Consider the following 22,458-nt stretch of genomic DNA (forward strand, 5'->3'; position numbering starts at 1 on the left):
TTGTTTTTAAAGGAAAGGATTCTAATGCATACGCAGTTAGTGCTCCCACGCCGAGCTCCCTCACTGCGGAACAAACATAAGTGAATGAAGGTTGCATGAAAAAACATCGAATTTAATCCAGATTCAACTCTTATCTGTTCCCTTGTGAATGAATAGACCCCCCCTCCCTAATCCTCAAACTACAGACATCTGGAACGGATAAGAAACATCAGCCAGGCTAGTGAGCACTTCCCAAACAACTCATCATAAATCACCAATCACGCGTGGCTACTTCCTAGCACCAAGTGATAACAACACTCGCCTCTGCTCTCCACTACACATTATGTTGCTTGTATTTCCTCCACTATCAATGTAAATTTCACTTGCTTTTTTTCTGTTGCTCAGGGGGCCATCAGGTGGAAGTTTGCTCTTTTAGAGCACGTTTCTGGGCTTGTGTCCGGGAGAAAGTCCAGGCGGCAAAGCTGGCAGGTTTTCCCCGGCCACCCCCTTTCCTGGAGGGGGGCAGAATGAGAACCTGGATCTTTCCTAAACATGTCCATTTCACAAGCTAGGAGATTTCTGAAATGTGAAACTTATTTAAAGGTCGAAAGCAGTGTTTGAACACTGAGTGGACCCAGGTTGCTGGATGGATTTGGTCTTTATTTTGCCCCCAGGTAAAGTTGTCAATGGCCATTGCTGCTGCAGTCTGGAGTGGGGAGAAAGCAGGAGGTTCGCCAGTACTCACCGCCGTCTCCATAGGTCTCCACACCGTATCCGTCCTGCAACCCGTTGCTCCATGTGCCTTCGTACCTGGCCGGGCTGCTGAGACTCTGCCGGAGCCCGTACCTGCCCTTGAAGCCATGCGTCCACTCCCCCCGGTAACACCAGCGCCCTTTGGTCTCTACCCCCAGCCCGTGGCGCTTGCCCTGGGTCCAGTAGCCCTGGTAGGTGTTGCCACTGGGCCAGGTGTAGACTCCCACCACCTCGAACCCGTGAGCCCAGGAGCCGCTGTACTCGCCCTGGCCCTTCGGCCCCGTGCAGATGCCGTGACCATGGGCTTTGCCGTCTTCCCAGCCGCCGCAGTAACTCCCGCCATCGTCGAAGTCAAACCTTCCTCCAGTCATACATGAAACGGTGCGGGCCGGATCGCACACGGGCTAAAAAGGGGGCTCGGCGGGCTGCAGAGACCGAGCAGAGGGGGCGGGAGAGGCAGAGGGAAGCAGCTTGGAGCGAAGAGAAAGTGCGAGCAGCGTCTGACTGGAGAGAGCGCCAGGGAGGCGGCTCCACTGACTTTAACTGGAGAGACTGGCCGGGGAGGCGGGCTCAGCAGCCACTGGAGAGACTGGGGAGACAGGCGGGCACAGGGGCCAGCGCGATTGGTGGGCATGGCAATCAAAGTGATTGGGAGGGAGATGGGCACAGAAATCAGAGGGATTGGGAAGGAGGTGGACACAGAAATCAGAGGCATTGGGAAGGAGGTGGGCACAGAAATCAGAGGCATTGGGAAGGAGGTGGGCACAGAAATCAGGGGGATTGGGAAGGAGGTGGACACAAATCAGAGGGATTGGGAAGGAGGTGGACACAGAAATCAGAGGCATTGGGAAGGAGGTGGGCACAGAAATCAGAGGCATTGGGAAGGAGGTGGACGCAGAAATCAGAGGGATTGGGAAGGAGGTGGACACAGAAATCAGAGGGATTGGGAAGGAGGTGGACACAGAAATCAGAGGCATTGGGAAGGAGGTGGGCACAGAAATCAGGGGGATTGGGAAGGAGGTGGGCAGAAATTACAGGAAATGGGAGGGAGATGGCACAGAAATCAGCGATTGGGAAGGAGGTGGGCTCAGAAATCAGAGGGATTGGGAAGGAGGTGGACACAGAAATCAGAGGGATTGGGAAGGAGGTGGACGCAGAAATCAGGGGGATTGAGAAGGAGGTGGACACAAATCAGAGGGATTGGGAAGGAGGTGGACACAGAAATCAGAGGCATTGGGAAGGAGGTGGGCACAGAAATCAGGGGGATTGGGAAGGAGGTGGGCACAGAAATTACAGGGAATGGGAGGGAGATGGCACAGAAATCAGCGATTGGGAAGGAGGTGGGCTCAGAAATCAGAGGGATTGGGAAGGGGGTGGACACAAATCAGAGGGATTGGGAAGGAGGTGGGCTCAGAAATCAGAGGGATTGGGAAGGAGGTGGGCACAGAAATCAGGGATTGGGAAGGAGGTGGGCACAGAAATCAGGGATTGGGAAGGAGGTGGGTACAGAAATCAGAGGGATTGGGAAGGAGGTGGGCTCAGAAATCAGAGGGATTGGGAAGGAGGTGGGCTCAGAAATCAGAGGGATTGGGAAGGAGGTGGGCACAGAAATCAGGGATTGGGAAGGAGGTGGGCACAGAAATCAGGGATTGGGAAGGAGGTGGGCACAGAAATCAGGGATTGGGAAGGAGGTGGGCACAGAAATCAGAGGGATTGGGAAGGAGGTGGGCTCAGAAATCAGAGGGATTGGGAAGGAGGTGGGCACAGAAATCAGGGATTGGGAAGGAGGTGGGCACAGAAATCAGGGATTGGGAAGGAGGTGGGCACAGAAATCAGGGATTGGGAAGGAGGTGGGTACAGAAATCAGAGGGATTGGGAAGGAGGTGGCCCAGAAATCAGAGGGATTGGGAAGGAGGTGGCCCAGAAATCACAGGGATTGGGAGGAAGATGGGTACAGAAATCACAGGGATTGGGAGGGAGTTGGATTACTGACTAAAATTACTTGCAGAGTAATTTTAACATACTGACAGGAGAGGCTATAGCAAGGGAAGGCAAACAATGACCACAGACGCTGTTCGCGGCAATAGACTGTGCCTAGAGAGACTCAGTAAAACGTTTAACAACACCAGGTTAAAGTCCAACAGGTTTATTTGGTAGCAAAAGCCACACAAGCTTTCGAGGCTCTAAGCCCCTTCTTCAGGTGAGTGGGAATTCTGTTCACAAACAGAACTTATAAAGACACAGACTCAATTTACATGAATAATGGTTGGAATGCGAATACTTACAACTAATCCAGTCTTTAAGAAACAAAACAATGGGAGTGGAGAGAGCACCAAGTCAGGCTAAAAAGATGTGTATTGTCTCCAGACAAGACAGCCAGTGAAACTCTGCAGGTCCACGCAACTGTGGGAGTTACAAATAGTGTGACATGAACCTAGAGAGACTGGCAGGTAATTGGGCAGAGGGAGAGGGCACAGTGCGAGAGAGGCTGGATCATGGGAACCATACTAGAGCGACTGGTTGGGAGGTAAACACAGCACTGAGACTGGTAATACTGACCGAGCTAATCGCCACGACCAGTAGCAGTATCCCTGCAGACACAGTGCAAGAATCGACAGAATCAGGAAGAAAACGGGTCATAAAAGAGAACGAGAGAAAAATGAAAACAAAAATCTAGGAGGCAACACCAGAAAAGTTAAAGATTCGACGAAGAGCAGCACAAGGAATCAGCGGCGAGACGAACGTGGAAATACAGACTTAAAATCGAGACTGTTTAAAGGTGTAAAGAAGCCGAGGAACGAATAAGATCAAAAGGAGGGAAAATCAAAAGGACCTAAGCCAAGTGAAAATTTGAAAACATACTGAAAAAGCAAAAAAGGCAGAAAAAAATGAGCAATCCATACGAGAATGAGTGCAAAATGATCCTTCCCAAAAACACTGGTGTTTTAAAAATCCTGAAGGGGCAGTAGTAACATTCTAGTTGTATCAACGTTAAAAAATACCTAAAAATATTGCTCAGGGTAATACCTAGATGGGATGGGAAATTCGGTCTCGATTCAATTTGCATTCAGTAGGATGCAACTGAAGTTGTGGTTTCACTAATATCTATTGATGATGGAACTAGTTTTCATCAACTAATTGCCTCCCTTTTACTTAGAAAAGGTCAACATTTCCAATATTTGTAACAATTAGTAACGTTTCCGATTGAACTTTTGATACCAAGTCGCTTGTTCTGATTGGGAGGTACTCTACATTTACATTCGTTTGGACTATTGTCAATAGCAAAATTCGTCTGATGTTCAGAGTACTAGCTGGGCTTACTGCAAACAGATACACTCCTAAACGAACGGTCGGTCGTACTTGCAATCGGAATTTTACAAATTTAGGAAGTTTGTTACAAGTTGGTTACCTACGACTGATACATTAAGTGGGATATATTCCTGCTCCAGGTTTTAAGGAACAAGCATTGCTGGCGGGAAAAGACACCCATTATGATTTTCTTTTAAAAAAAGAGAAGGTAACTGCTACGATTTTGACTATGGGGGTGAGACTAACACCAAATGTTTTTTTTTCATAGGCTGTTGCACGCTATAACTGGAGTACGTAATTGGAGAAAAAGTGCGTCACGAAGTTCCCAGAATAGAAGGAAGAATAAATATGGTCATAGTTGTGCAGCGGTGAGGATTGGAAGGGTCATGTTCGTGAGATTGCATAGATTCACGAAGGGGTGCCTGGAAAGGAGACTTAACGTGGCACCCACATACAAACTTTCCAGAAGCCTGGCCAGAGGAACGGTCAATAGGGTATGGAGGGGCTCGGGTAGGTCAGGTGAGTCCACAGAGATTCGTTAACCTGCACTTGGAAGATCTTTGGAAAGAAAAGTATTTGTGTATCAAACAGGGCTCGGCTGGGGCAGACCGCATAGCTTGATTAGATCAATCACGTCTGTAGCTAAACAGAAAAGGGCGTTTAATCACTTATCAACTTCAGGTGTTAATTTGACCCACATTCTGATTTTATCGTAGTCTTCGCTGTAATTAAACATATAACAGAGGAAATGGGAATAACTGCAAGCCAAATGCAAACACTTTTACATAACATCACAATGTACAGTATCATAGTTAAATTGAATTACAATCACAGATGAACCCTAGATACTTTCTGCTCCAAACTAATATATGCTGTGATTTTTAACATTCAGTTTTGTTTGCTAACAACTCTCATTTCGCCGTCTTATTTATACGTGAAGATCTTCATTGAAAAGTTAGTTACTTTGATGCAATCATTGTAAATTCTCAAATAAATAACTTGCACTAGATTAACAGAATATAAACTGGTTCTTGTATATAATAGTGCAAATAAAATAATTGGCACCCTATCAGTAACAACTATTTTCTCTGCATTCAGTCGTTTTATGTATAACACTTTATTTTACCACATTTTCCTGTCTACAAACAGTGCTGGGATGTTGCACCATATTTACATGTGGGGAAATGGTCCAGTGCAGTGCTACATCAACAAACAAGTCCCACAAGCCTCTGTACTTGCTCCTTGAGGTGTAATTTGCCCCCTGAGTATTGGAATCTTGCACACAATGATGTCTCAGAGACAGTGAAAGGCCAGTTTCCGAGCTGATCTGGCTGATAACCAAACAGTTGCTGGAACAACTCATTTGCTCTAGGTATTGATTAAAGTTCAAAATTCTTGGTAGGAATTGATTTCCTCTAATTGCTGAAATTGTCCTGTATACTTTGTATGACTGGAGGAAGACACTTACAGAAATAGCTTGTATTTATGTAACAATGTGCCTCTAACTCAGTAGAGTGCCCCAAGGTGCTTCCCAGGAGCAAATACGAAGAAAAATGAACAACGGACCAAAGAAGCCAACACAAAAAAATGACCCGAACACTTTGGTAAAGGAATTTATTTTAAACATTGTCTTAAAGGAGAGACGTGGAGGATTGAGAAAAGGAACTGGAGGAGGGAATCTATGAGCTTTGGGCCAAGACAGCTGAAGGCATAGCTGTTAGTACAAACGTGAAGGAAGAGGGGCTGCACAAGAAGCCAGAGTTTCTGGAAACACATTTCCCAAAATGCAAAAGAGGGTTGTAGGAAGTTACAAAAATATGGAACGAGGAAGCCATGGAAGGATTTGGATGCAAGGCCAACAAGTTTACAATTGAGCATTGATTGGCCAGAAACCAGAGCAGACTAAAGAGTACAGGGGTGGTGATGAATGGGACTTGAGTGCAAGTCTGGATATGGGCGGCATATTGGATGAACTCCAGTTTATGGAGGGTGAACAGTGGAAAGTCAAGTCTGGAGGCAATGAAGAACTGCTGAGGATTTCAGCAGCAGAGGGGCTGAGGCAGGGTGGAAACGGCCGGTATTACAGAAGTGGAAATTGGTGGGCTTTGTGAGGGAAAGGATAAGGGATGGGGAAGCTCAGCTCCAGGTCAAATAGTAGGATGTTGAGGCTGCAAAGTGTCTGGCTGAACCTGAAACTGTGTCCAGGGAAGGAACCAATAGCTGGGGAACATTGATTTGTGGTGGGTGCTGAAGACAGTCACTTCAGGTTTCCCAATGTTTAACTAGAAGAAATTTCAACTCATCCGAGACTGGATATCAGACAATCAAAATAACAATGCAGTGGAGGGGTTGGGGAGAGGGTGGAATTTGGGCTGAGTTTCAGTTGTGTCTTCGGAAGATGTTGCTGAGGTGCAGCATATTGATGAGAAATAGGAGGGGGTAGGTCAAGGATTAATCCTTATGGTTGGGACTGGGAAGGGAAAACATTGCAGGAGATTCACTGGCTGCAGCTGGCTATGCAAGAATGGGACCACTTTATCAGGCAGACAAAACTACAGTTTAATAACTTGTTTGAAAGTCAGAGTCTGCATAAATCACGTGCTAAAGTTCTGAAGCAGTGCTTGAACTCATAACTGATTAATTCAGAAACAGAAGGCTACCAAACTTGACAATTGCAGTCAATTGAATGGAATCCATCCTTTTTTCATCATGATTCTTTCATTGTTTCAAGGTTTTGATGTCTCACTGATACTTGATCAGTTGTGGCTGTTAATTAGTTTAGATATTGGAGTTAATTAAGGGAAATCTGAGAAAATCTAAGAACTTAGCAATGCGGAACTCAGTACATAACATTTTAAATCTTAACTGCATTGTATCAAAATTCCTCAGGTATATATTGTTTATTGCAAGAGTGCACATCATTTAGAAGAATCATCAACACACCTTCAAAGGAAGACTCTAGGATAATATCCTGTATTGTTTCCTTCTGGTTGCTATCAACTCTTAATGTAAAACCTAGTAATATACCTCTATTCAAAGAATAACTCTAAAAATGTGTTCACTAAGTAATAGATAGATAGGTTCTTGATCAATATGGGGAGAAGGCAGGAGAAAGGGGATGAGAATTGTATCAGCCATGATTGAATGGCAGAGCAGATTTGATGGGCTGAATGGCCTAATTCTACTCCTATATCTTATGGTCTTATCTTAATGAACAATGTTCCCCAGGAGTATTAGGAATCCTGACTCAACATGTAAAGAGGAGCTAACATCACTTGCTTCCCCTCCAAATATCTCTGATGATTTTGCTCCATGTGGTAAATAACTGACTTCCCTGTTCTCATCCAACTTGATCCTTAGCACAACAAATGAGGTTGAAGCAGAGATTACTATTGGGTGGACAGGTTGAACTTGTTGACGTGAAACAACCTTAGGTTTTTTCAGTTTTACTTAAAACCCCAGTAGTTCTTTTGCCTATTGACCAAAGATAATCTTACCATTAAGTAAAAATGATAAAGCTGAATACAAAGGGCAGGAAACTGTGCTTTGATTTCCAAGACATACACCCAGTTTTACTGTGGCAGAAAACTATCTAAATGGGACTCCATCCCAAAGAAGCAAATATCTTCTACTGTGTAGACCAGAGGTTGTATTTAGACTGTTCCAATCTGGTTAGGGGCTAGTAAATGTTTAGTTAAAGTAGGCAACGTTTGAAATCCCAGTTTGATAAACTGGGATTGTGCTATTATGATCTATTATTATTGCACTCTCACAATAAGGACACAGTATTAAACAAACAAAAATAAACTTTCCCATTACAATCAGGATACGAAAACAATTTACCATATTTATATTTTCATTTAGTGCAAATATGAATAACCAGGCAAACTGGCTGAACACATTACACTGCATTAAATGGCAGGCATGTTGAAGATGGATCCCATGGATTTCTCAGTAACCCACCCAGATGTCAGTGATCACTGTGAGTCACAAAATCTCTTTAAAACATTAGGCTGATATTTTACGACGTCGCTCGAGCGAGGCTCGTAAAATCCCACCCGAGGCCAATGGAGAATTCCATTCTGTAAGCCGTGCCCGGGGCGGGCATAACAGTAAAATTCCGGCCACTGTCTCCCACACGAGGAATTTCAATTCTTCCCTTTTGAAGATCTAGCCTCTGAATTGCCACCAAGGTCACTTCAAGGTGGACTATTTTAATGACTACTCACCTCCCAATGATTCAACATCTCCTTCTGAGACTGTTCCATGGGATTCACAAACCGGCATGCATGCCTCTAATTACTAGCATCATTCTACCTCTTTTGCAGACAGCTAGCTTCACTAAGCTGGAGCTGCACCTGGGTTTTTCTGAACTCCAGTCTCCCAGCTTCACCATCTAGAAATGGCTCCCAGGGCTTCTCTGAACCCTAACTCTCTCCAACATGGAACCGGTGACTTTCTGCCACCTACTCAAGCTTCCCAGAACTTTTCCTGAGCAATAACTGCACTGAAAGGCTTCTCGGGTTTCTCTGGTGAGCTGCAAACTACACTAAGTCCAAATTGCAAGTATCAGCCTCTTTGAGCTTTAACTCCGAAGCCTGCTAACAGCTGCACCTTTTCGGCATGGAAACTTTCTTTTGCTGCAGAACACTGAGATCAATTGAAACCAGAGAACCTTCTTAAACTCTACCCATCTCCTCAAAGCTTTTAAACAAATTTAGCTCTAACTCCCAAAACTCTCTCTGTGGACTGCACTGCTTTTCAAGGAGTGTAGATAACATGGTTAGGTGCATTGGCCAAGCTAAATTCTCCCTCAGTGTACCCGAACAGGTGCTGGAGTGTGGCAACTAGGGGATTTTCACAGTAACTTCATTGCAGTGTTAATGTAAGCCTACTTGTGACACTAATAAATAAACTTTAACATATCTCCAGTCCTCCAACTAAGTAAGCCCACTGACTGTTTTTTGGCTCCATCTCTTCTATTCTAACTTTATTAAACAATAGGGGTCACCTTCCAAATTGCCATTTCTTGAGATTTTTGGCAATTTTTAAAGCCCGCAGCTTTTTAGTTAGCTTACCCATTCTAACTTTAATGTTCCCAGAATGACACATTCCTTCTAAAATATTAATATGAATTATGAACTAGATATTCACAATGAGACATTCTATGTTCTGAGAACCCTTCCGAACAAATACTATATCAAGCTGATCAGAAATAAAATGCATAGCGAGAAATGTTATGGAACAGGGATTTATAAATCTTCTGGGATTTATTGTTTTCATTCAAGAGAGACTAGACCTTTTCTGACTGGGAAACAGAACAGTCAAACAAAAGATAGACCCACTGCACCTACTTACCTCACCCATCCTACCCACATATCACCCACCTTACCCATTCACTCATTCATCCATTCACACATTCATTAACATTCAAATTAGACCTTTAAATGTATCATACAGCAGCTAGTGCCATAAAAAAGGGACATGTCCTGTCTTACTCTGTGACAGAGCACTCCAAAAAATGCTGTGCCCTGCATTTCTGAAAAGGCTGAAAAAAGTTGATCAAGCCTTAAATCAGATCCCCGGTCTTTTGGCTAAGATAAAACGTCACATCAAGCCCAAGATTGGGTGTAATGGCTTATCTTGTCAGCTTGGATCTTGTTGTCTCTCTTGTGGGGACCATGGATTGAATTCAATTGGAATTTGAATTTGTTTTTTGGAGAAAGCAAGGAATGGACTTAGGTCCACCTGGTCCACTCTGAGCATTGGCTTTGTCACTTTAAGATGGAGTAAAATATTTTTTAAAAGTCTAAGATGTGGTGCATGCCTTTTCTTGTCAGCTTGGATCTTGTATGTCTTTCCTCTAGGAACCATGAATTGGATTCAATTTGAATTGGTTTTTAGAGCAAGCAAGGGCTTGCTCTGTCCACTGTGTATTGGCTTTATAACTTTAAGAATGGAGTAAAAATATTTTATGAAGCTGAACTCATGTGAGAAAGGCCTTGCCTATCAGATCCTTTTTACGTGCCCAGAGTCTCACCCCAGCTGCATGTTGCCCTCGAGGTGACTAGTGAGGAACAGACCCTTGTCCACCTCCTTTTGGAATGTGCCTTTGCAAAGAAGGTCTGGAAATAGTTGAGGTGCTTTTAGTTGAGGTTCCTCCCAAACAACTCCGTGATGCACAAGTCTGTCCTCTATGGGTTATCCCCAGGCACGCACACTGAGACAAACATCAGCTGTTGCTGGAAGATCATCAACTCGGTGAAAGACACTCTTTGGTCTGCTCAAAACTTGTTGGTCTTCCAGTGCAAAGAGTTACCTTGAGTATTGCTGATTTGCGCATTCCAAAGCCCAGGACTATGTGCTGAGGGATGCACCAAAGCTAGGGGCAGCTGCTGCAGAGGCGCAATGGGGGAAGATTGCTGTCCAAGATGTTTCAGCCATTGTGAACTGAGGGGAGTGGAATTGTGCAGAAACCCCTCGGGCTGTATGACTCACATTGAATGTATACAGTGAATATTACATGTATCACAATTGTATGGAAGCACTTCTGAGTGCAACCTGATCTAGGTAGACAACTTGCATACTTTTGCATCATTTGTAATGACTATTTTGAAATGTCTGTAACGTTTCTTTTACTGTATTGAAACACCTCAAGAACACAACATGATGTAGAAAACCTGAATATTTGTGTGATGGCCATTTTGAAATGTTTGTCACGTTCTTTCAGATATTTTACGAATAAAGTATATTTTTGCAAATAAAAAAGCTGGACTCATAAGATCCTGGAAGAAATGCAGAGCAGTATTGAGTTGGGAGAAATTTTGAGTGGAATGGCAATCCAACAATTGCTGTTCCTTGGAGGACTATGTCTGCAGGTAATTTGGGAGCATCTGTATTGTAACATGTAGGGCGTCACTATGGCTAGCCAGATCTTTTCCTACCTACCATTCCCATATGATCGTACATCTCAGACAGTTGCTAGTTGAAGGAGGCAGGGAATCCTAGCGCAAGGTGCCAACTCTAGCATAGAGTGCTGAGCTTCCTTCATGGATACATCTTAAGAATCCTGCTCATTGACTCATTTATATGGGGACAAAAACATGGTGAAGAATTTTTGGAGTGATTGGGAATCTAAAGTACGATCCTCGCTCTGAGCATAAGGGGCTCTGCAATTCTACTGGCTGGTTGGCTGAGATGAGAGAACTCCCAGCCTGGCCCTTCCCCCTTGACAAGGATGATCATGTTTGTTTTGCGGAAGGAGGTGGAGATTTCATCCCAAGTAATGTCCCAGAAAAACTATTGGCGGAAAGGGCCACGACTGAGTTAAATATCCAGGGGTATCAGACTGTTCGGAGGGACAGACAGGAAGGTAAGGGAGGTGGTGTAGCTCTGATATTTAAGGATGATATCAGGGTGGTAGTGAGAGATGATATAGGTTCTATGGAAAAAAAGATTGAATCTATTAAGGTGGAAATTAGAAATAGTAAGGAGAAAAAATCACTGATAGGCATAGTCTATAGGCTACCAAATAATAACATCATGGAGGGGCGAGAAATAAACAAATAAATAACTAATCTACATGTCAATTGGTCAAATCAGGTCGGTCAAGGCAGCCTTAAGGAGGAGTTCATAGAATGTATCCGCAATAGCTTCCTTTAACAGTATGTAATGGAACCTACAAGGGAGCAAGCTATCATAGATCTGGTCCTGTGTAATGACAGTAAGAGTTTTAACAACACCAGGTTAAAGTCCAACAGGTTTATTTGGTAGCAAATGCCATGCATTTGCTACCAAATAAACCTGTTGGACTTTAACCTGGTGTTGTTAAAACTCTTACTGTGTTTACCCCAGTCCAACGCTGGCATCTCCACATCCTGTGTAATGAGACAGGAATAATTAATGATCTTACAGTTAGGGATTCTCTCGGAAGAAGCGATCACGGTATGGTTGAATTTAAAATACAGATGGAGCGTGAGAAGATAAAATCCAATACCAGTGTCTTGTGCTTAAACAAAGGAGACTACAAAGGGATGAGGGAGGCATTGGCTAAGGTAGGCTGGGAGCAAAAACTTTATAGTGGTACAATTGAGGAACAGTGGAGGACTTTCAAAGCGATTTTTCAGTGCTCAGCAGACATACATACCAGTGAGAAGGAAGGACGGTAGAAAAAGAGATAATCAGCCATGGATATCTAAGGAAAGAAAGGAGGGTATCAAATTGAAAGAAAATGCATACATAGTGGCAAAGATTAGTGGGAAACGAGAGGATTGGGAAATCTTTAAAGGTCAACAGAAAGCCACGAAAAAAGCTATAAAGAAAAGTAAGATGGATTATGAGAGTAAACTAGCTCAGAGTATAAAAACAGATAGCAAAAGTTTCTACAAATATATAAAGCAAAAAAGAGTGGCTAAAGTAAACATTGGTCCTTTAGAGGATGAAAAGGGATATGTAATAACTGGAAATGAGAAAATGGCTGAGGCATTGAACAGGTATTTTGTGTCGGTCTTCACAGTGGAAGACACAAATAACATGCCAAAAATTGATGACAGGAAGGCTATGGCAGGTGAGGACCTAGAAACTATCATTATCACAAAAGAGGCAGTGTTGGGCAAGCTAATAGGGCTAAAAGTAGACAAGTCTCCTGGCCCTAATGGAATGCATCCCAGGATACTAAAAGAGATGGCGGGGGAAATAGCAAATGCACTAGTGGTAATTTATCAAAATTCACTGAACTCTGGGGTGGTTCCCGCAGGTTGGAAAACAGCAAATGTGACGCCACTGTTTTAAAAAAGGAGATAGACAAAAGGCAGGTAACGATAGGCCAGTTAGCTTATCTTCTGTAGTAGGGAAAATGCTTGAATCTATCATCAAGGAAGAAATAGCGAGACATCTGGACATAAATTGTCCCATTGCTAAGATGCAGCATGGGTTCATGAAGGGCAGATCATGTTTGACTAATTTGGTGGAATTCTTTGAGAACATTACATCACCAGAGGACAATGGGGAACCTGTGGATGTGGTGTATCTGGATTTCCAGAAGGCATTTGACAAGGTCCATAAGATAAAGGTGCATGGTGTTGTGGGTAATGTATTACCATGGATAGAGAATTAGTTAACTAACAGAAAGCTAAGAGTGGGGGTAAATGGGTGTTTGTCTGGTTGGCGATCAGTGACTAGTGGAGTGCCTCAGGGATCAGTGTTGGGACCACAATTGTTTACGATTTACATAGATGATTTGGAGTTGGAGACCAAATTTAGTGTGTCAAAATTTGCAGATGACACTAAGATGAGTGGCAGAGCAAAGTGTGCAGAAGACGCTGAAAGTCTACAAAGGGACATAGATAGTTTAAGTGAGTGGGCGAGAGTCTGGCAGATGGAATACAATGTTGGTAAATGTGAGGTCATCCATTTTGGTAGGAATAACAGCAAAATGGACTATTATTTAAATGGTAAAAAATTGCAGCATGCTGCTGTGCAGAGGGACCTGGGTGTCCTTGTGTAAGAATCACAAGGAGTTGGTTTGCAGGTGCCACAAGTAATTAAGAAGGCAAATGGAATTTTGTCCTTCATTGCTAGAGGGATGGAGTTTAAAAACAGCAAGGTTATGTTGCAGCTGTATAAGGTGCTGGCGAGGCCACGACCTGGAGTATTGTGTGCAGTTTTGGTCTCCTTATTTGAGAAAGGATACACTGGCACTGGAGGGGGTGCAGAGGAGATTCACTCGGTTGATTCCGGAGTTGAAAGGGTTGGCTTATGAGAAGAGACTGAGTAGACTGGGGCTACACTCATTGGAATTCAGAAGAATGAGGGGAGATCTTATAGAAACATATAAGATTATGAAGGGAATAGATACGATAGCAGGGAAGTTGTTTACACTGGTGGGTGAAATTAGAACTAGGGGGCATAGCCTCAAAATGAGGGGGAGCAGATTTAGGACTGAGTTGAGGAGGAACTTCACACAAAGGGTTGTGAACCTGTGCAATTCCTTGCCCAGTGAAGCAGTTGAGGCTACCTCATTGAATGATTTTAAGGCAAGGATAGATAAATTTTTGAACAGTAAAGGAATTAAGGGTTATGATGAGCGGGCAGGTAAGTGGAGCTGAGTCCACGCAAAAATCAGCCATGATCTTATTGAATGGCGGAGCAGGCTCGAGGGGCCAGATGGCCTACTCCTGCTCCTAGTTCTTATGTTCTTACTCAGCATAACTGGGCTCTTTTGAAAAAGATCGAATTTGGCAGTGTAGTTTTTTTTCCCTAATTTTATAATTTATATTAGATTTCTTTAAAGATTCATCAGTAACAAAAAAAACCCACTCCCATAGTTGCTAACAGTTTAAAAAAAGACAATCAGGTGATGTAAAATGGAACCATCTCCCAATTATATGATTGAATAATAAACCCTAACCCATAATAAAACAGCATTCTACATGGCAAAAATTACCCACTTACTCACCTATGCACCTCCCCCACTTACTCACCTCACCCACCCTACCACTTACTTATTATACCTACCCGTCCCTAGCCATTGACTAATTCATCCACTCACTCATTCATTAAGATTCAAGCTGGACCTTTAAACTTACCAGGTGGCAGCTAGTTTGGCCTCTCATTTTCTGAAACTGACAAAAAATTTTGGAATCTGTATATGTGCAATTAAATGCAAAAAATCAGAAGTTTCTGTCAGGAATTTTTTGATTTTCCTTAGGGTGCACTACTGAAGTCTCTGCAGTTTGCAATAAATTAGAAATCACTGAACTGATGAAAACATCAACTTTTACACTATTAGTCTGTATAAATGCTGAAAAAGATCATGTGTTTTCTGCCCAAGGTGTAATTGTGTTTGTAATTGATTAAAAATTCACAATTACTGTTGAGCATTATCCTTGGCCCTGAAAAACTAATTTTATATTTGTGAGATTTCAAATTTCTTCATTATAAAAAAAAATTCCACATGAAGTTTTTTTATCATACTTCAATTCTTAATCCCACGTATCTGTCCCAATTTGTATTTCACACTCTGTAAAGTGATATTCAAAATCTGTGCTCTTAACTTCCAGACTGGCTGTGAGAATTATTCAATGTGATAGGCTGCTTTTATCCTGTACACTGACATCGCTGCTGCTGGATACTTAAAGACTCTTGTGGTTTCACAGCAGATTCAAATTAACATCAGGAAAACTGAAATCTATGCTACAGAGTCCACTAGATTTTTATGAGCAGCTCTCTTCATGGTTAGTGACCAGAAAATCAAATTGATAGGGTTGGATTAAATGCTGAGAGCAAGTTCCTCGCATTCCAGTGTAAATATCAGGGATGAGCCCACCTCCACTTGGCTGGCTTGTCCTGCTTTATTTTTTTGACCAATGGTCATTAATTATTATAAGGTGAGACCTCCCTTCCCCCTCCATGAGCAAGTCTTGCCTCAGAGGAGCACCAGTCGATCCATACTTTTAACTTCCCTCAACAGGATTTGCTTCAGCTTCCTGTCCATGTCCCTTGACTTGACTGTTCTCCAGGGACCTCTTTCTGTCCCAATCCCTAGTTTGGAACTTCCTTCTTTTCTTTGGGACCTGCACTCCGCAGCTTCCACTCTCACATCCAGCTTCTTCTGTCACATTCTGCACAATGGCGTTCTCTTCTGAGTCATCTAATCTTCCTGTAGTTCTGTTTCATTTTGTTTTCATCTTCCCTCCTCTATCCAGTGCAGGTGCAGGGCTAGCTTTATTTTTTTTAAATGAAAAAGAAAGAACAGTGTATCTGCACAGGGCCAGTTCCTGGCCTAACAGTGAGCAATCAAACAAATCATGCATTTGTGAGCATTCTCTAGCGGGCATATTCGCAGAAATGTAGTTCTCTCTCCTCTGAGGGCCAGAACTTCAATTTTAAAAGGTAAGTATTTTTCCCTGTTTTCTTCTTGGGTTCATTTCTTTGTTTCTTTCTTCATCCCTACATGTTGCATTCAGATGGTTTTTATGTAGCCATTTACATCTGCATCTACAACCTGTAGATGTGGTGTACTTGGCTTTCCAAAAGGCATTTGACAAGGTGCCAGATCAAAGGTTATTACACAAATTAGGTGGTGTTGGCAGCAACATATTATCATGGATAGAGGATTGATTAGCCAACAGGAAGCAGACTGTAGGGAACAATGGGTCATTGTTGGGCTGCCAAACTGTAACTTGTGGAGCATCACTGGGATCAGTGCTGGAGCCTCAACTACGTATAATCTATGTAAATGACATGGATGATGGAACTAAATGTATGGTTACTAAATTTGCTGATGACACAAAGATAGGTAAGAAAGTAAATTTTAAGGAGCACATAAAGAGCCTACAAAGGGATTTAGATCGGTTAAGTGAATATGCATAGAACTGGCGGATGGAGTACAATGTGAAAAAATGTGAGCTCATCCACCTTGGCAGAAGACTAGAAAAGCAATATTTTATTTAAATAGAAAAAGATTGCAAAGCTATGTGGTGGAGAGGGATCTGGCTGTCCTGCTATATGAATCAGAAGACGTCAACATGCATGTACAGCAAGTCATTAGAAAGGCAAGTGGAATGTTTTGTCCATTGTAAGGGGAATTGAATATAAAATTTGGGAAGTTTTGCTATAGTTGTACAGGGCATTGGTGAAACGACATCTGGAGTACTGTGTATGGCTTTGGTCTCCTTATTTGAGAAAGGATATAACATTGTGAGGAGCAGTGCAGAGAAAGTTCACATGATTGATTCCTGGGATGAAGGGTTATTTTAAGACAAAAGATTGGACAGTTTGGGCCTAGATCCATTGGAGTTTAGAAGAATGAGAGGTGATCATATTAAAACATATGAGATCCTGAGGGAAGTTGATGGGATATATGTTGAGAGGATGTTTCCCCTTGTGAGAGAGACTAGAACTAGGGGACACGGTAAAAATGAGTCTTTCATTTAAGACACAGATGAGGAGAATTTATTTCTTTCAATGATCAATAAAGATGATGTTGAGCTCTTTGCATTGTTCCAAACAGTTTTCTTGGATTTGTCATGCAACACAGATTATAATCTGTCATTCCCCTGGATGGCTGGAAATCATATTGGGTCTCTGGAAGTGTGTCTTGGCTGACAGGGAGGAGGCGGTTTAGGAAGATTCAAGTGAGAATCTTCCCCACAGTGGACAGATTGGATATGCCTCTGTGGTTCTCACAAACTGATTCATCACCCTTCTTGAAAAGCAAAACAATGTTGGCATTGTGAAACTCGGGAGGTAACGCCTCTGCTCCCCAGATTTTTGGATAAAGATCTGAGAGTTTGAGCAAGGGTTCATGACCATCAGCTTTATAGGTCTCTGCAGGAATGCTGACCAGACACATGTCTTGTTCTTCATTTGTTAGACAGCCTTTTGTATCCAGACACGTGTTGGCAGTCGACCCATTTTTAATTTCTCAAGCTGTTGAAGGATTGTTATTGTGGTTGTGTCTGATTCTGTTGACACCCAAATGAGAAGGGGCCAAAAGTGTTCCTTCCAAAGGTCGCGGATAGCTGCATCATCTTTGAGAAGCGTATTGTTATTTCCAGTTCAGAGTGAGAGACCCTGTTCATTTTTGCAGTATGTAGTAAATAACAGGTATAAAAGGTAACAAAAATGATTATAAACATATGTCGTATATTAACTATGCAACTGTACGTTGTTTGATACTTCATGTAAAATATATTTAATATTGATATTAGAAACACTTCAATACAGAGCGGCAGCTATACATGTGTATCATATTCAAAGTGGTTTCTGGTGCACTCTAACAAACTGAGACACTGGAGTATTATGCAAGGAGCTGCTATTGTTTCTGCTGGTCTTGGGGGTAAGGCTATTATTTACAATAACACTCCCATCACTGCATGACAATACCCCCACTTTATTTCAAAAGTAAATTATATAATACCATAAGAAACCTAATCTGTTGAAGTTAGGTTAAAACAATTCCTTTGTTTTGAACTTCTGAATTAATATTTAGTAAACTGCAGTGGCCAATGTTTCAAATCTGATATTCTTTTGTGAGGGAAGCCATTATTTAACTGGGTTGGCTTTTTTACCATTCGGAGTTCATGAAGAAGTTAATCTGGTTAGCCATTTGGTCTGTAAACACTACAGTCAATCTCTTGTGATGCTGAACACGGAATCAAGACTCAATGCAGTCTTCAGTTCAAGTATAGTTAGAGGGAAAGGACAGGGGAGAGGGAGGAGGCAGTTGGTCAGGGAGAGGAGAGTTAGGTGAGATGATTGAAGGGAGGAGGGATAAGAGTGGAAAAACAGGAATAGCTTAATATTGAAAATTCCCATCATAGCACCACCTGCAGGTTCAACAGGAATTGCAGGTAAATGCAACAGAAAAATGATCAGTTGACTTTTTCGATGCATTGGAAAAGGAGTGTTGTAACCCACCATTCATTTTTAACTTGTAGTAGATACGGGAAGCAATTCATAAATAATAGCTTATGAATGTGAATGTTTTAGAAGATTTTGCCAGTGATCAACTGAGAGAACCACTATGGAAGTTCTAGGCTCAGATCTCTTGGCCACCCTAACACTGCCATTCCTTTCATTGAGGTTGTCTGGAAGTTTAATTTTTTGTATATCCAGATATTGCCTAATAATTAAAATATTTTAACTAAATTTGCATACTATATCGACAAAAGCAAAGTAAGGCAGATCCTAGAAAATATGATCTATAAACAGTAAATGCTGGGAATACTCATCAGACAGGATCTGATTCCAGGGATGGTGGGACTGATGTATGAGGACTCCCTGGCCCTGACGTGATCTCAGTGCTTCTTTAAGGTTTTACGCTGAACTTTGACTTTGTAAAACACTGGTCCTGCTTTCTCCATAATGATTCCAGGACCATTCTGGGACCATCCCCAAATTTCCTTACGTGAACCAGATCTCATGTTGCAAAAGTTCTTTCTGCTCTCATGGAATCAAAGTTTATTTTTTGGTTTTCCTGTTGGGACTCCACCTTCCCCGCCAAGTTTGCAAAAAATAGGCTCAATCTGGTATGAAGCTGTCGTCCCATCAACAGCTCTGCTGGAGCAACACCATGTGGTGTGGTGCTAGAATCAAACAAAAATCGTGCCAGTTTAGTCTCCATGGATGCTGCCAGTTATTTCTACATACCATTTTTGGAAGTTTTGAACTGCCTGTTCTGCCAGTCCACTTGACGATGGGTTATAAGATGCAGTCCAGATATGTTGGATAGTATTGGAGAGCACAAAGTTTTGGAAATCACCACCAACAAAGGCTGTGCCATTATCAGAATGTGGAGATGCCGGCGTTGGACTGGGGTAAGCACAGTAAGAAGTCTCACAACACCAGGTTAAAGTCCAACAGGTTTATTTGGTAGCAAATACCATAAGCTTTCGGAGCAATGCTCCTTCGTCAGAGACCACTCCATCTGACGAAGGAGCATTGCTCCGAAAGCTTATGGTATTTGCTACCAAATAAACCTGTTGGACTTTAACCTGGTGTTGTGAGACTTCTTACTGCCATTATCAGAAACCAGGACTCCTGGTATTCCATGTGTGCTGAAGCTTGCTGCAATTTCTCAATCGTAGCTGAGAAGTTGTGGTGCTCATGCAGTGCACCCCCAACCATTTGGAGTGTGCATCCACCATGATTAAAAACATAGAACCCATAAAGGGACCTGCAAAGTCTACATGTATGCACACCAATGGCTTGGCAGGCCATTCCCATGGGTGTAGCGAGGCTGAGGGTGGGAGGTTTTGATTTTTCTGGCACAGATCTCATTGCGTAACCAAAGTTGTGATATCAGAGTCAAGACCAGGCCAACAAATGTAACTCTTGGCCAGTATCTTCATTTTTCAAACTCCTGGGTCACCATTATGTAGTTCTGTTTATATTGTGCATCGTACTGGTGGGGCAGAACAATTACTTGGGAACCCCAAAGAATGATTCCACCTTCAACACTAAGTTTGGATTTCTTCTTCGTGAGGTAGGGCTTAATTCTTTGGAAGGTCTTCCTTGGAATCCTCCATGTAAGATCGCGTGCCTAAATTTGGATAAGGTTGGGCCTTTTTGGGACCAGGCTTTGCTGACCCTGACAAGGTCTCCAAAAGGTTCAGGTTTACCACAACCACTTCCACTGCTGGTAAAGGAGCCAGACTTGTGGGCAATGGGAGGATACTTAGTGCGTCCACATAAGCTATCAGGGCTCCGCAGCGGTGTTCCAGAATATATTTGTAGGCTGCCGAGTAGAGGCAATGGGGGGAATTGCTTTGTCCTCTTTGAAGAGGCTCAGTAGGGTTTATAGTTGGTAACTATAAAAAATTGTCGACCTTGGACGTATTGACAGAATTTCTTGACACCAAATACGACCACCAACCCTTCCTTCTCACTTTGAGAATGTTGTCGCTCTACCACTCCTGTGGCTTACCATCAGGTACTCTTCATCTCGGTACCTACATCTCCGATCTGGGTAAAGTTACAGGCTTAAAAACCTTTGCTGGCTGCTTCCCATTGTCACCAACACCCTTTGTTGTGAACCAAAGGAAAAGGCCACTCCCGCGGCAGCTTGCATTCCACGAAGCCCACAGTTGGATCTAAAGATGATCCCCCGTGACTTTTGTGGCTGTCATAACACTGACCATGATGCAGGAAGCCATTCTAGTGAGGGGTGTGAAAGGAATGTGATAATGAAAGGGGACAAGGTAGCCTGCAGCTGCGACCAGAAATTCCAACTGTTGCGTTATCTGCCCAATGCAAGGTTAGAGATATTTCAGGGAGGCTGATGACAATCCTGGAGTGTGAGGGTGAGGATCCAGTAGATATTATTAAATTAGAAAGGGCGCAGAAGAGATTTAGTAGGATGCTACCGGGACTTGATGGTTTGAGTTGTAAGGAGAGGCTGGATAGGCTGGAACTTCTTTCCCAGGGACGTAGGAGGCTTAGGGGTGATCTTATAGAGGTCCATAAAATAATGTGGGGCATAGATCAGTTAGATAGTCAACATCTTTTCCCAAAGGTATGGGAGTCTAAAACTAGAGGGCATGGGTTTAAGGTGAGAGGGGAGAGATACAAAAGGGTCCAGAGGGGCAATCTTTACACACAGAGGGTGGTGAGTGTCTGGAATGAGCTGCCAGAGGTAGTAGTAGAGGCGGGTACAATTTTGTCTTTTAAAAAGCATTTAGACAATTACATGAGTAAGATGGGTATAGCGGGATATGGGCCAAATGTGGGCAATTAGGACTAGCTTAGTGGCAAAAAAAGGGACGGCATGGACAAGTTGGGCCAAAGGGCCTGTTTCAATGCTGTAAACCTCTATGACCCTAAATTCCAGAGGCCATGCGAAGACTGGACTGAAGGCTGGAAGAGTCCATCCATATTTTGCCATCTGTCAACTCTTGAGCATGTAAGCATTTGGCTGCTTCCATGGAAAGGGTGGTGGCCACCTTGGAGACCCAGGTCCAGCAGAATCCACAGTGGCTGCCAGATATGTGCTCAGACTTGCCTCTTTTGCTCTAGCCATGGGTGCAGTGCAGCAGTGGCTAGGCGAGATGGGGATGAGGCACCATGACATTCCCTGTGCCCCTTCTCTTCAAGGAGTCAGGGAAGTGCCATCGGGCACAGAGAGGAGTGCCAGCCAGGCACCCTGGACACTTCAACACAGGACACTCCAACTTCCTGCCATTGAACCTCCCCTCTGCTAGTTACCTCATCGCCTAAAGCAGGTCAGGCCGAGGAAGGTGCACCTCCACCTGTGCAGGAGACCCTCAGCAGGTTGGTGCCCTCTAGACCTCAGGCCGCCAGAGCATGCCCACCAAAGTCATCACAGTCAACAGGGCGAAGCAGTCAGCTGGCTGCCTCCACCTCGACTGTGGTTGGCTGAACTGCACCTAGAGTTGGTGATGGAAAAAGATAAAGAAGTTTTGAAGTCACACAGGTGTACAACCATTGCATATACTTTCTGTATTTCTAATAGTTTCCTGTACTCTTCTTTGTGCTAGTTGCTTCAATGGTCACGGGCAAGTAAGTACATGGAACCTGGTCCCCATCAGAGTCTGATAATGTCTTCTTATGGAGTCCCTCCTCTCAACTTATCAACATTGTGATCACCAAATATTCTGACATTTGGATGTTATCATTTGTGAGTATGGAGCTTGGGCATGCCTCACATTATCCATTACTTGCAGCTCACCAGGTTCAAAGCTCGGCACGGTGGGACAATGGTTAGCACTGCTACCCCACAGCACCAGGGACCAAGGTTCAATTCCAGCCCTGGGTCACTGTCAATATGGAGTTTGCACATTCTCCCCGTGTCTGCATGGGTTTCCTCCGGGTGCTCCGGTTTCCTCCCACAGTCCAAAAATGTGCGGGTTAGGTTGATTGGCCATGCTAAATTAGCCCTAGTGTCAGGGGGATTGG

The 22,458-nt window shown here is 43.3% G+C and overlaps 1 protein-coding gene across 3 annotated transcripts in view; it reads right to left on the bottom strand.

Annotated features, from left to right (window-relative positions):
* jph1b (junctophilin 1b) overlaps nucleotides 1–1,247 on the bottom strand; it is a 130,891-nt gene extending 129,644 nt beyond the window's left edge. For all 3 annotated transcript variants that reach the window (XM_078216329.1, XM_078216331.1, XM_078216330.1), the window contains exon 1: nucleotides 725–1,247. In XM_078216329.1, the coding sequence (XP_078072455.1) occupies nucleotides 725–1,103 (379 nt within the window). In that variant the 5' untranslated portion in view covers nucleotides 1,104–1,247. The remainder of the gene's footprint in view (nucleotides 1–724) is intronic.
* Between the last annotated feature and the right edge of the window lie 21,211 nt (nucleotides 1,248–22,458).

The sequence above is a fragment of the Mustelus asterias genome, chromosome 7 (genome assembly GCF_964213995.1).
Source record: "Mustelus asterias chromosome 7, sMusAst1.hap1.1, whole genome shotgun sequence".
Classification (NCBI taxonomy): Eukaryota; Metazoa; Chordata; class Chondrichthyes; order Carcharhiniformes; family Triakidae; genus Mustelus; species Mustelus asterias.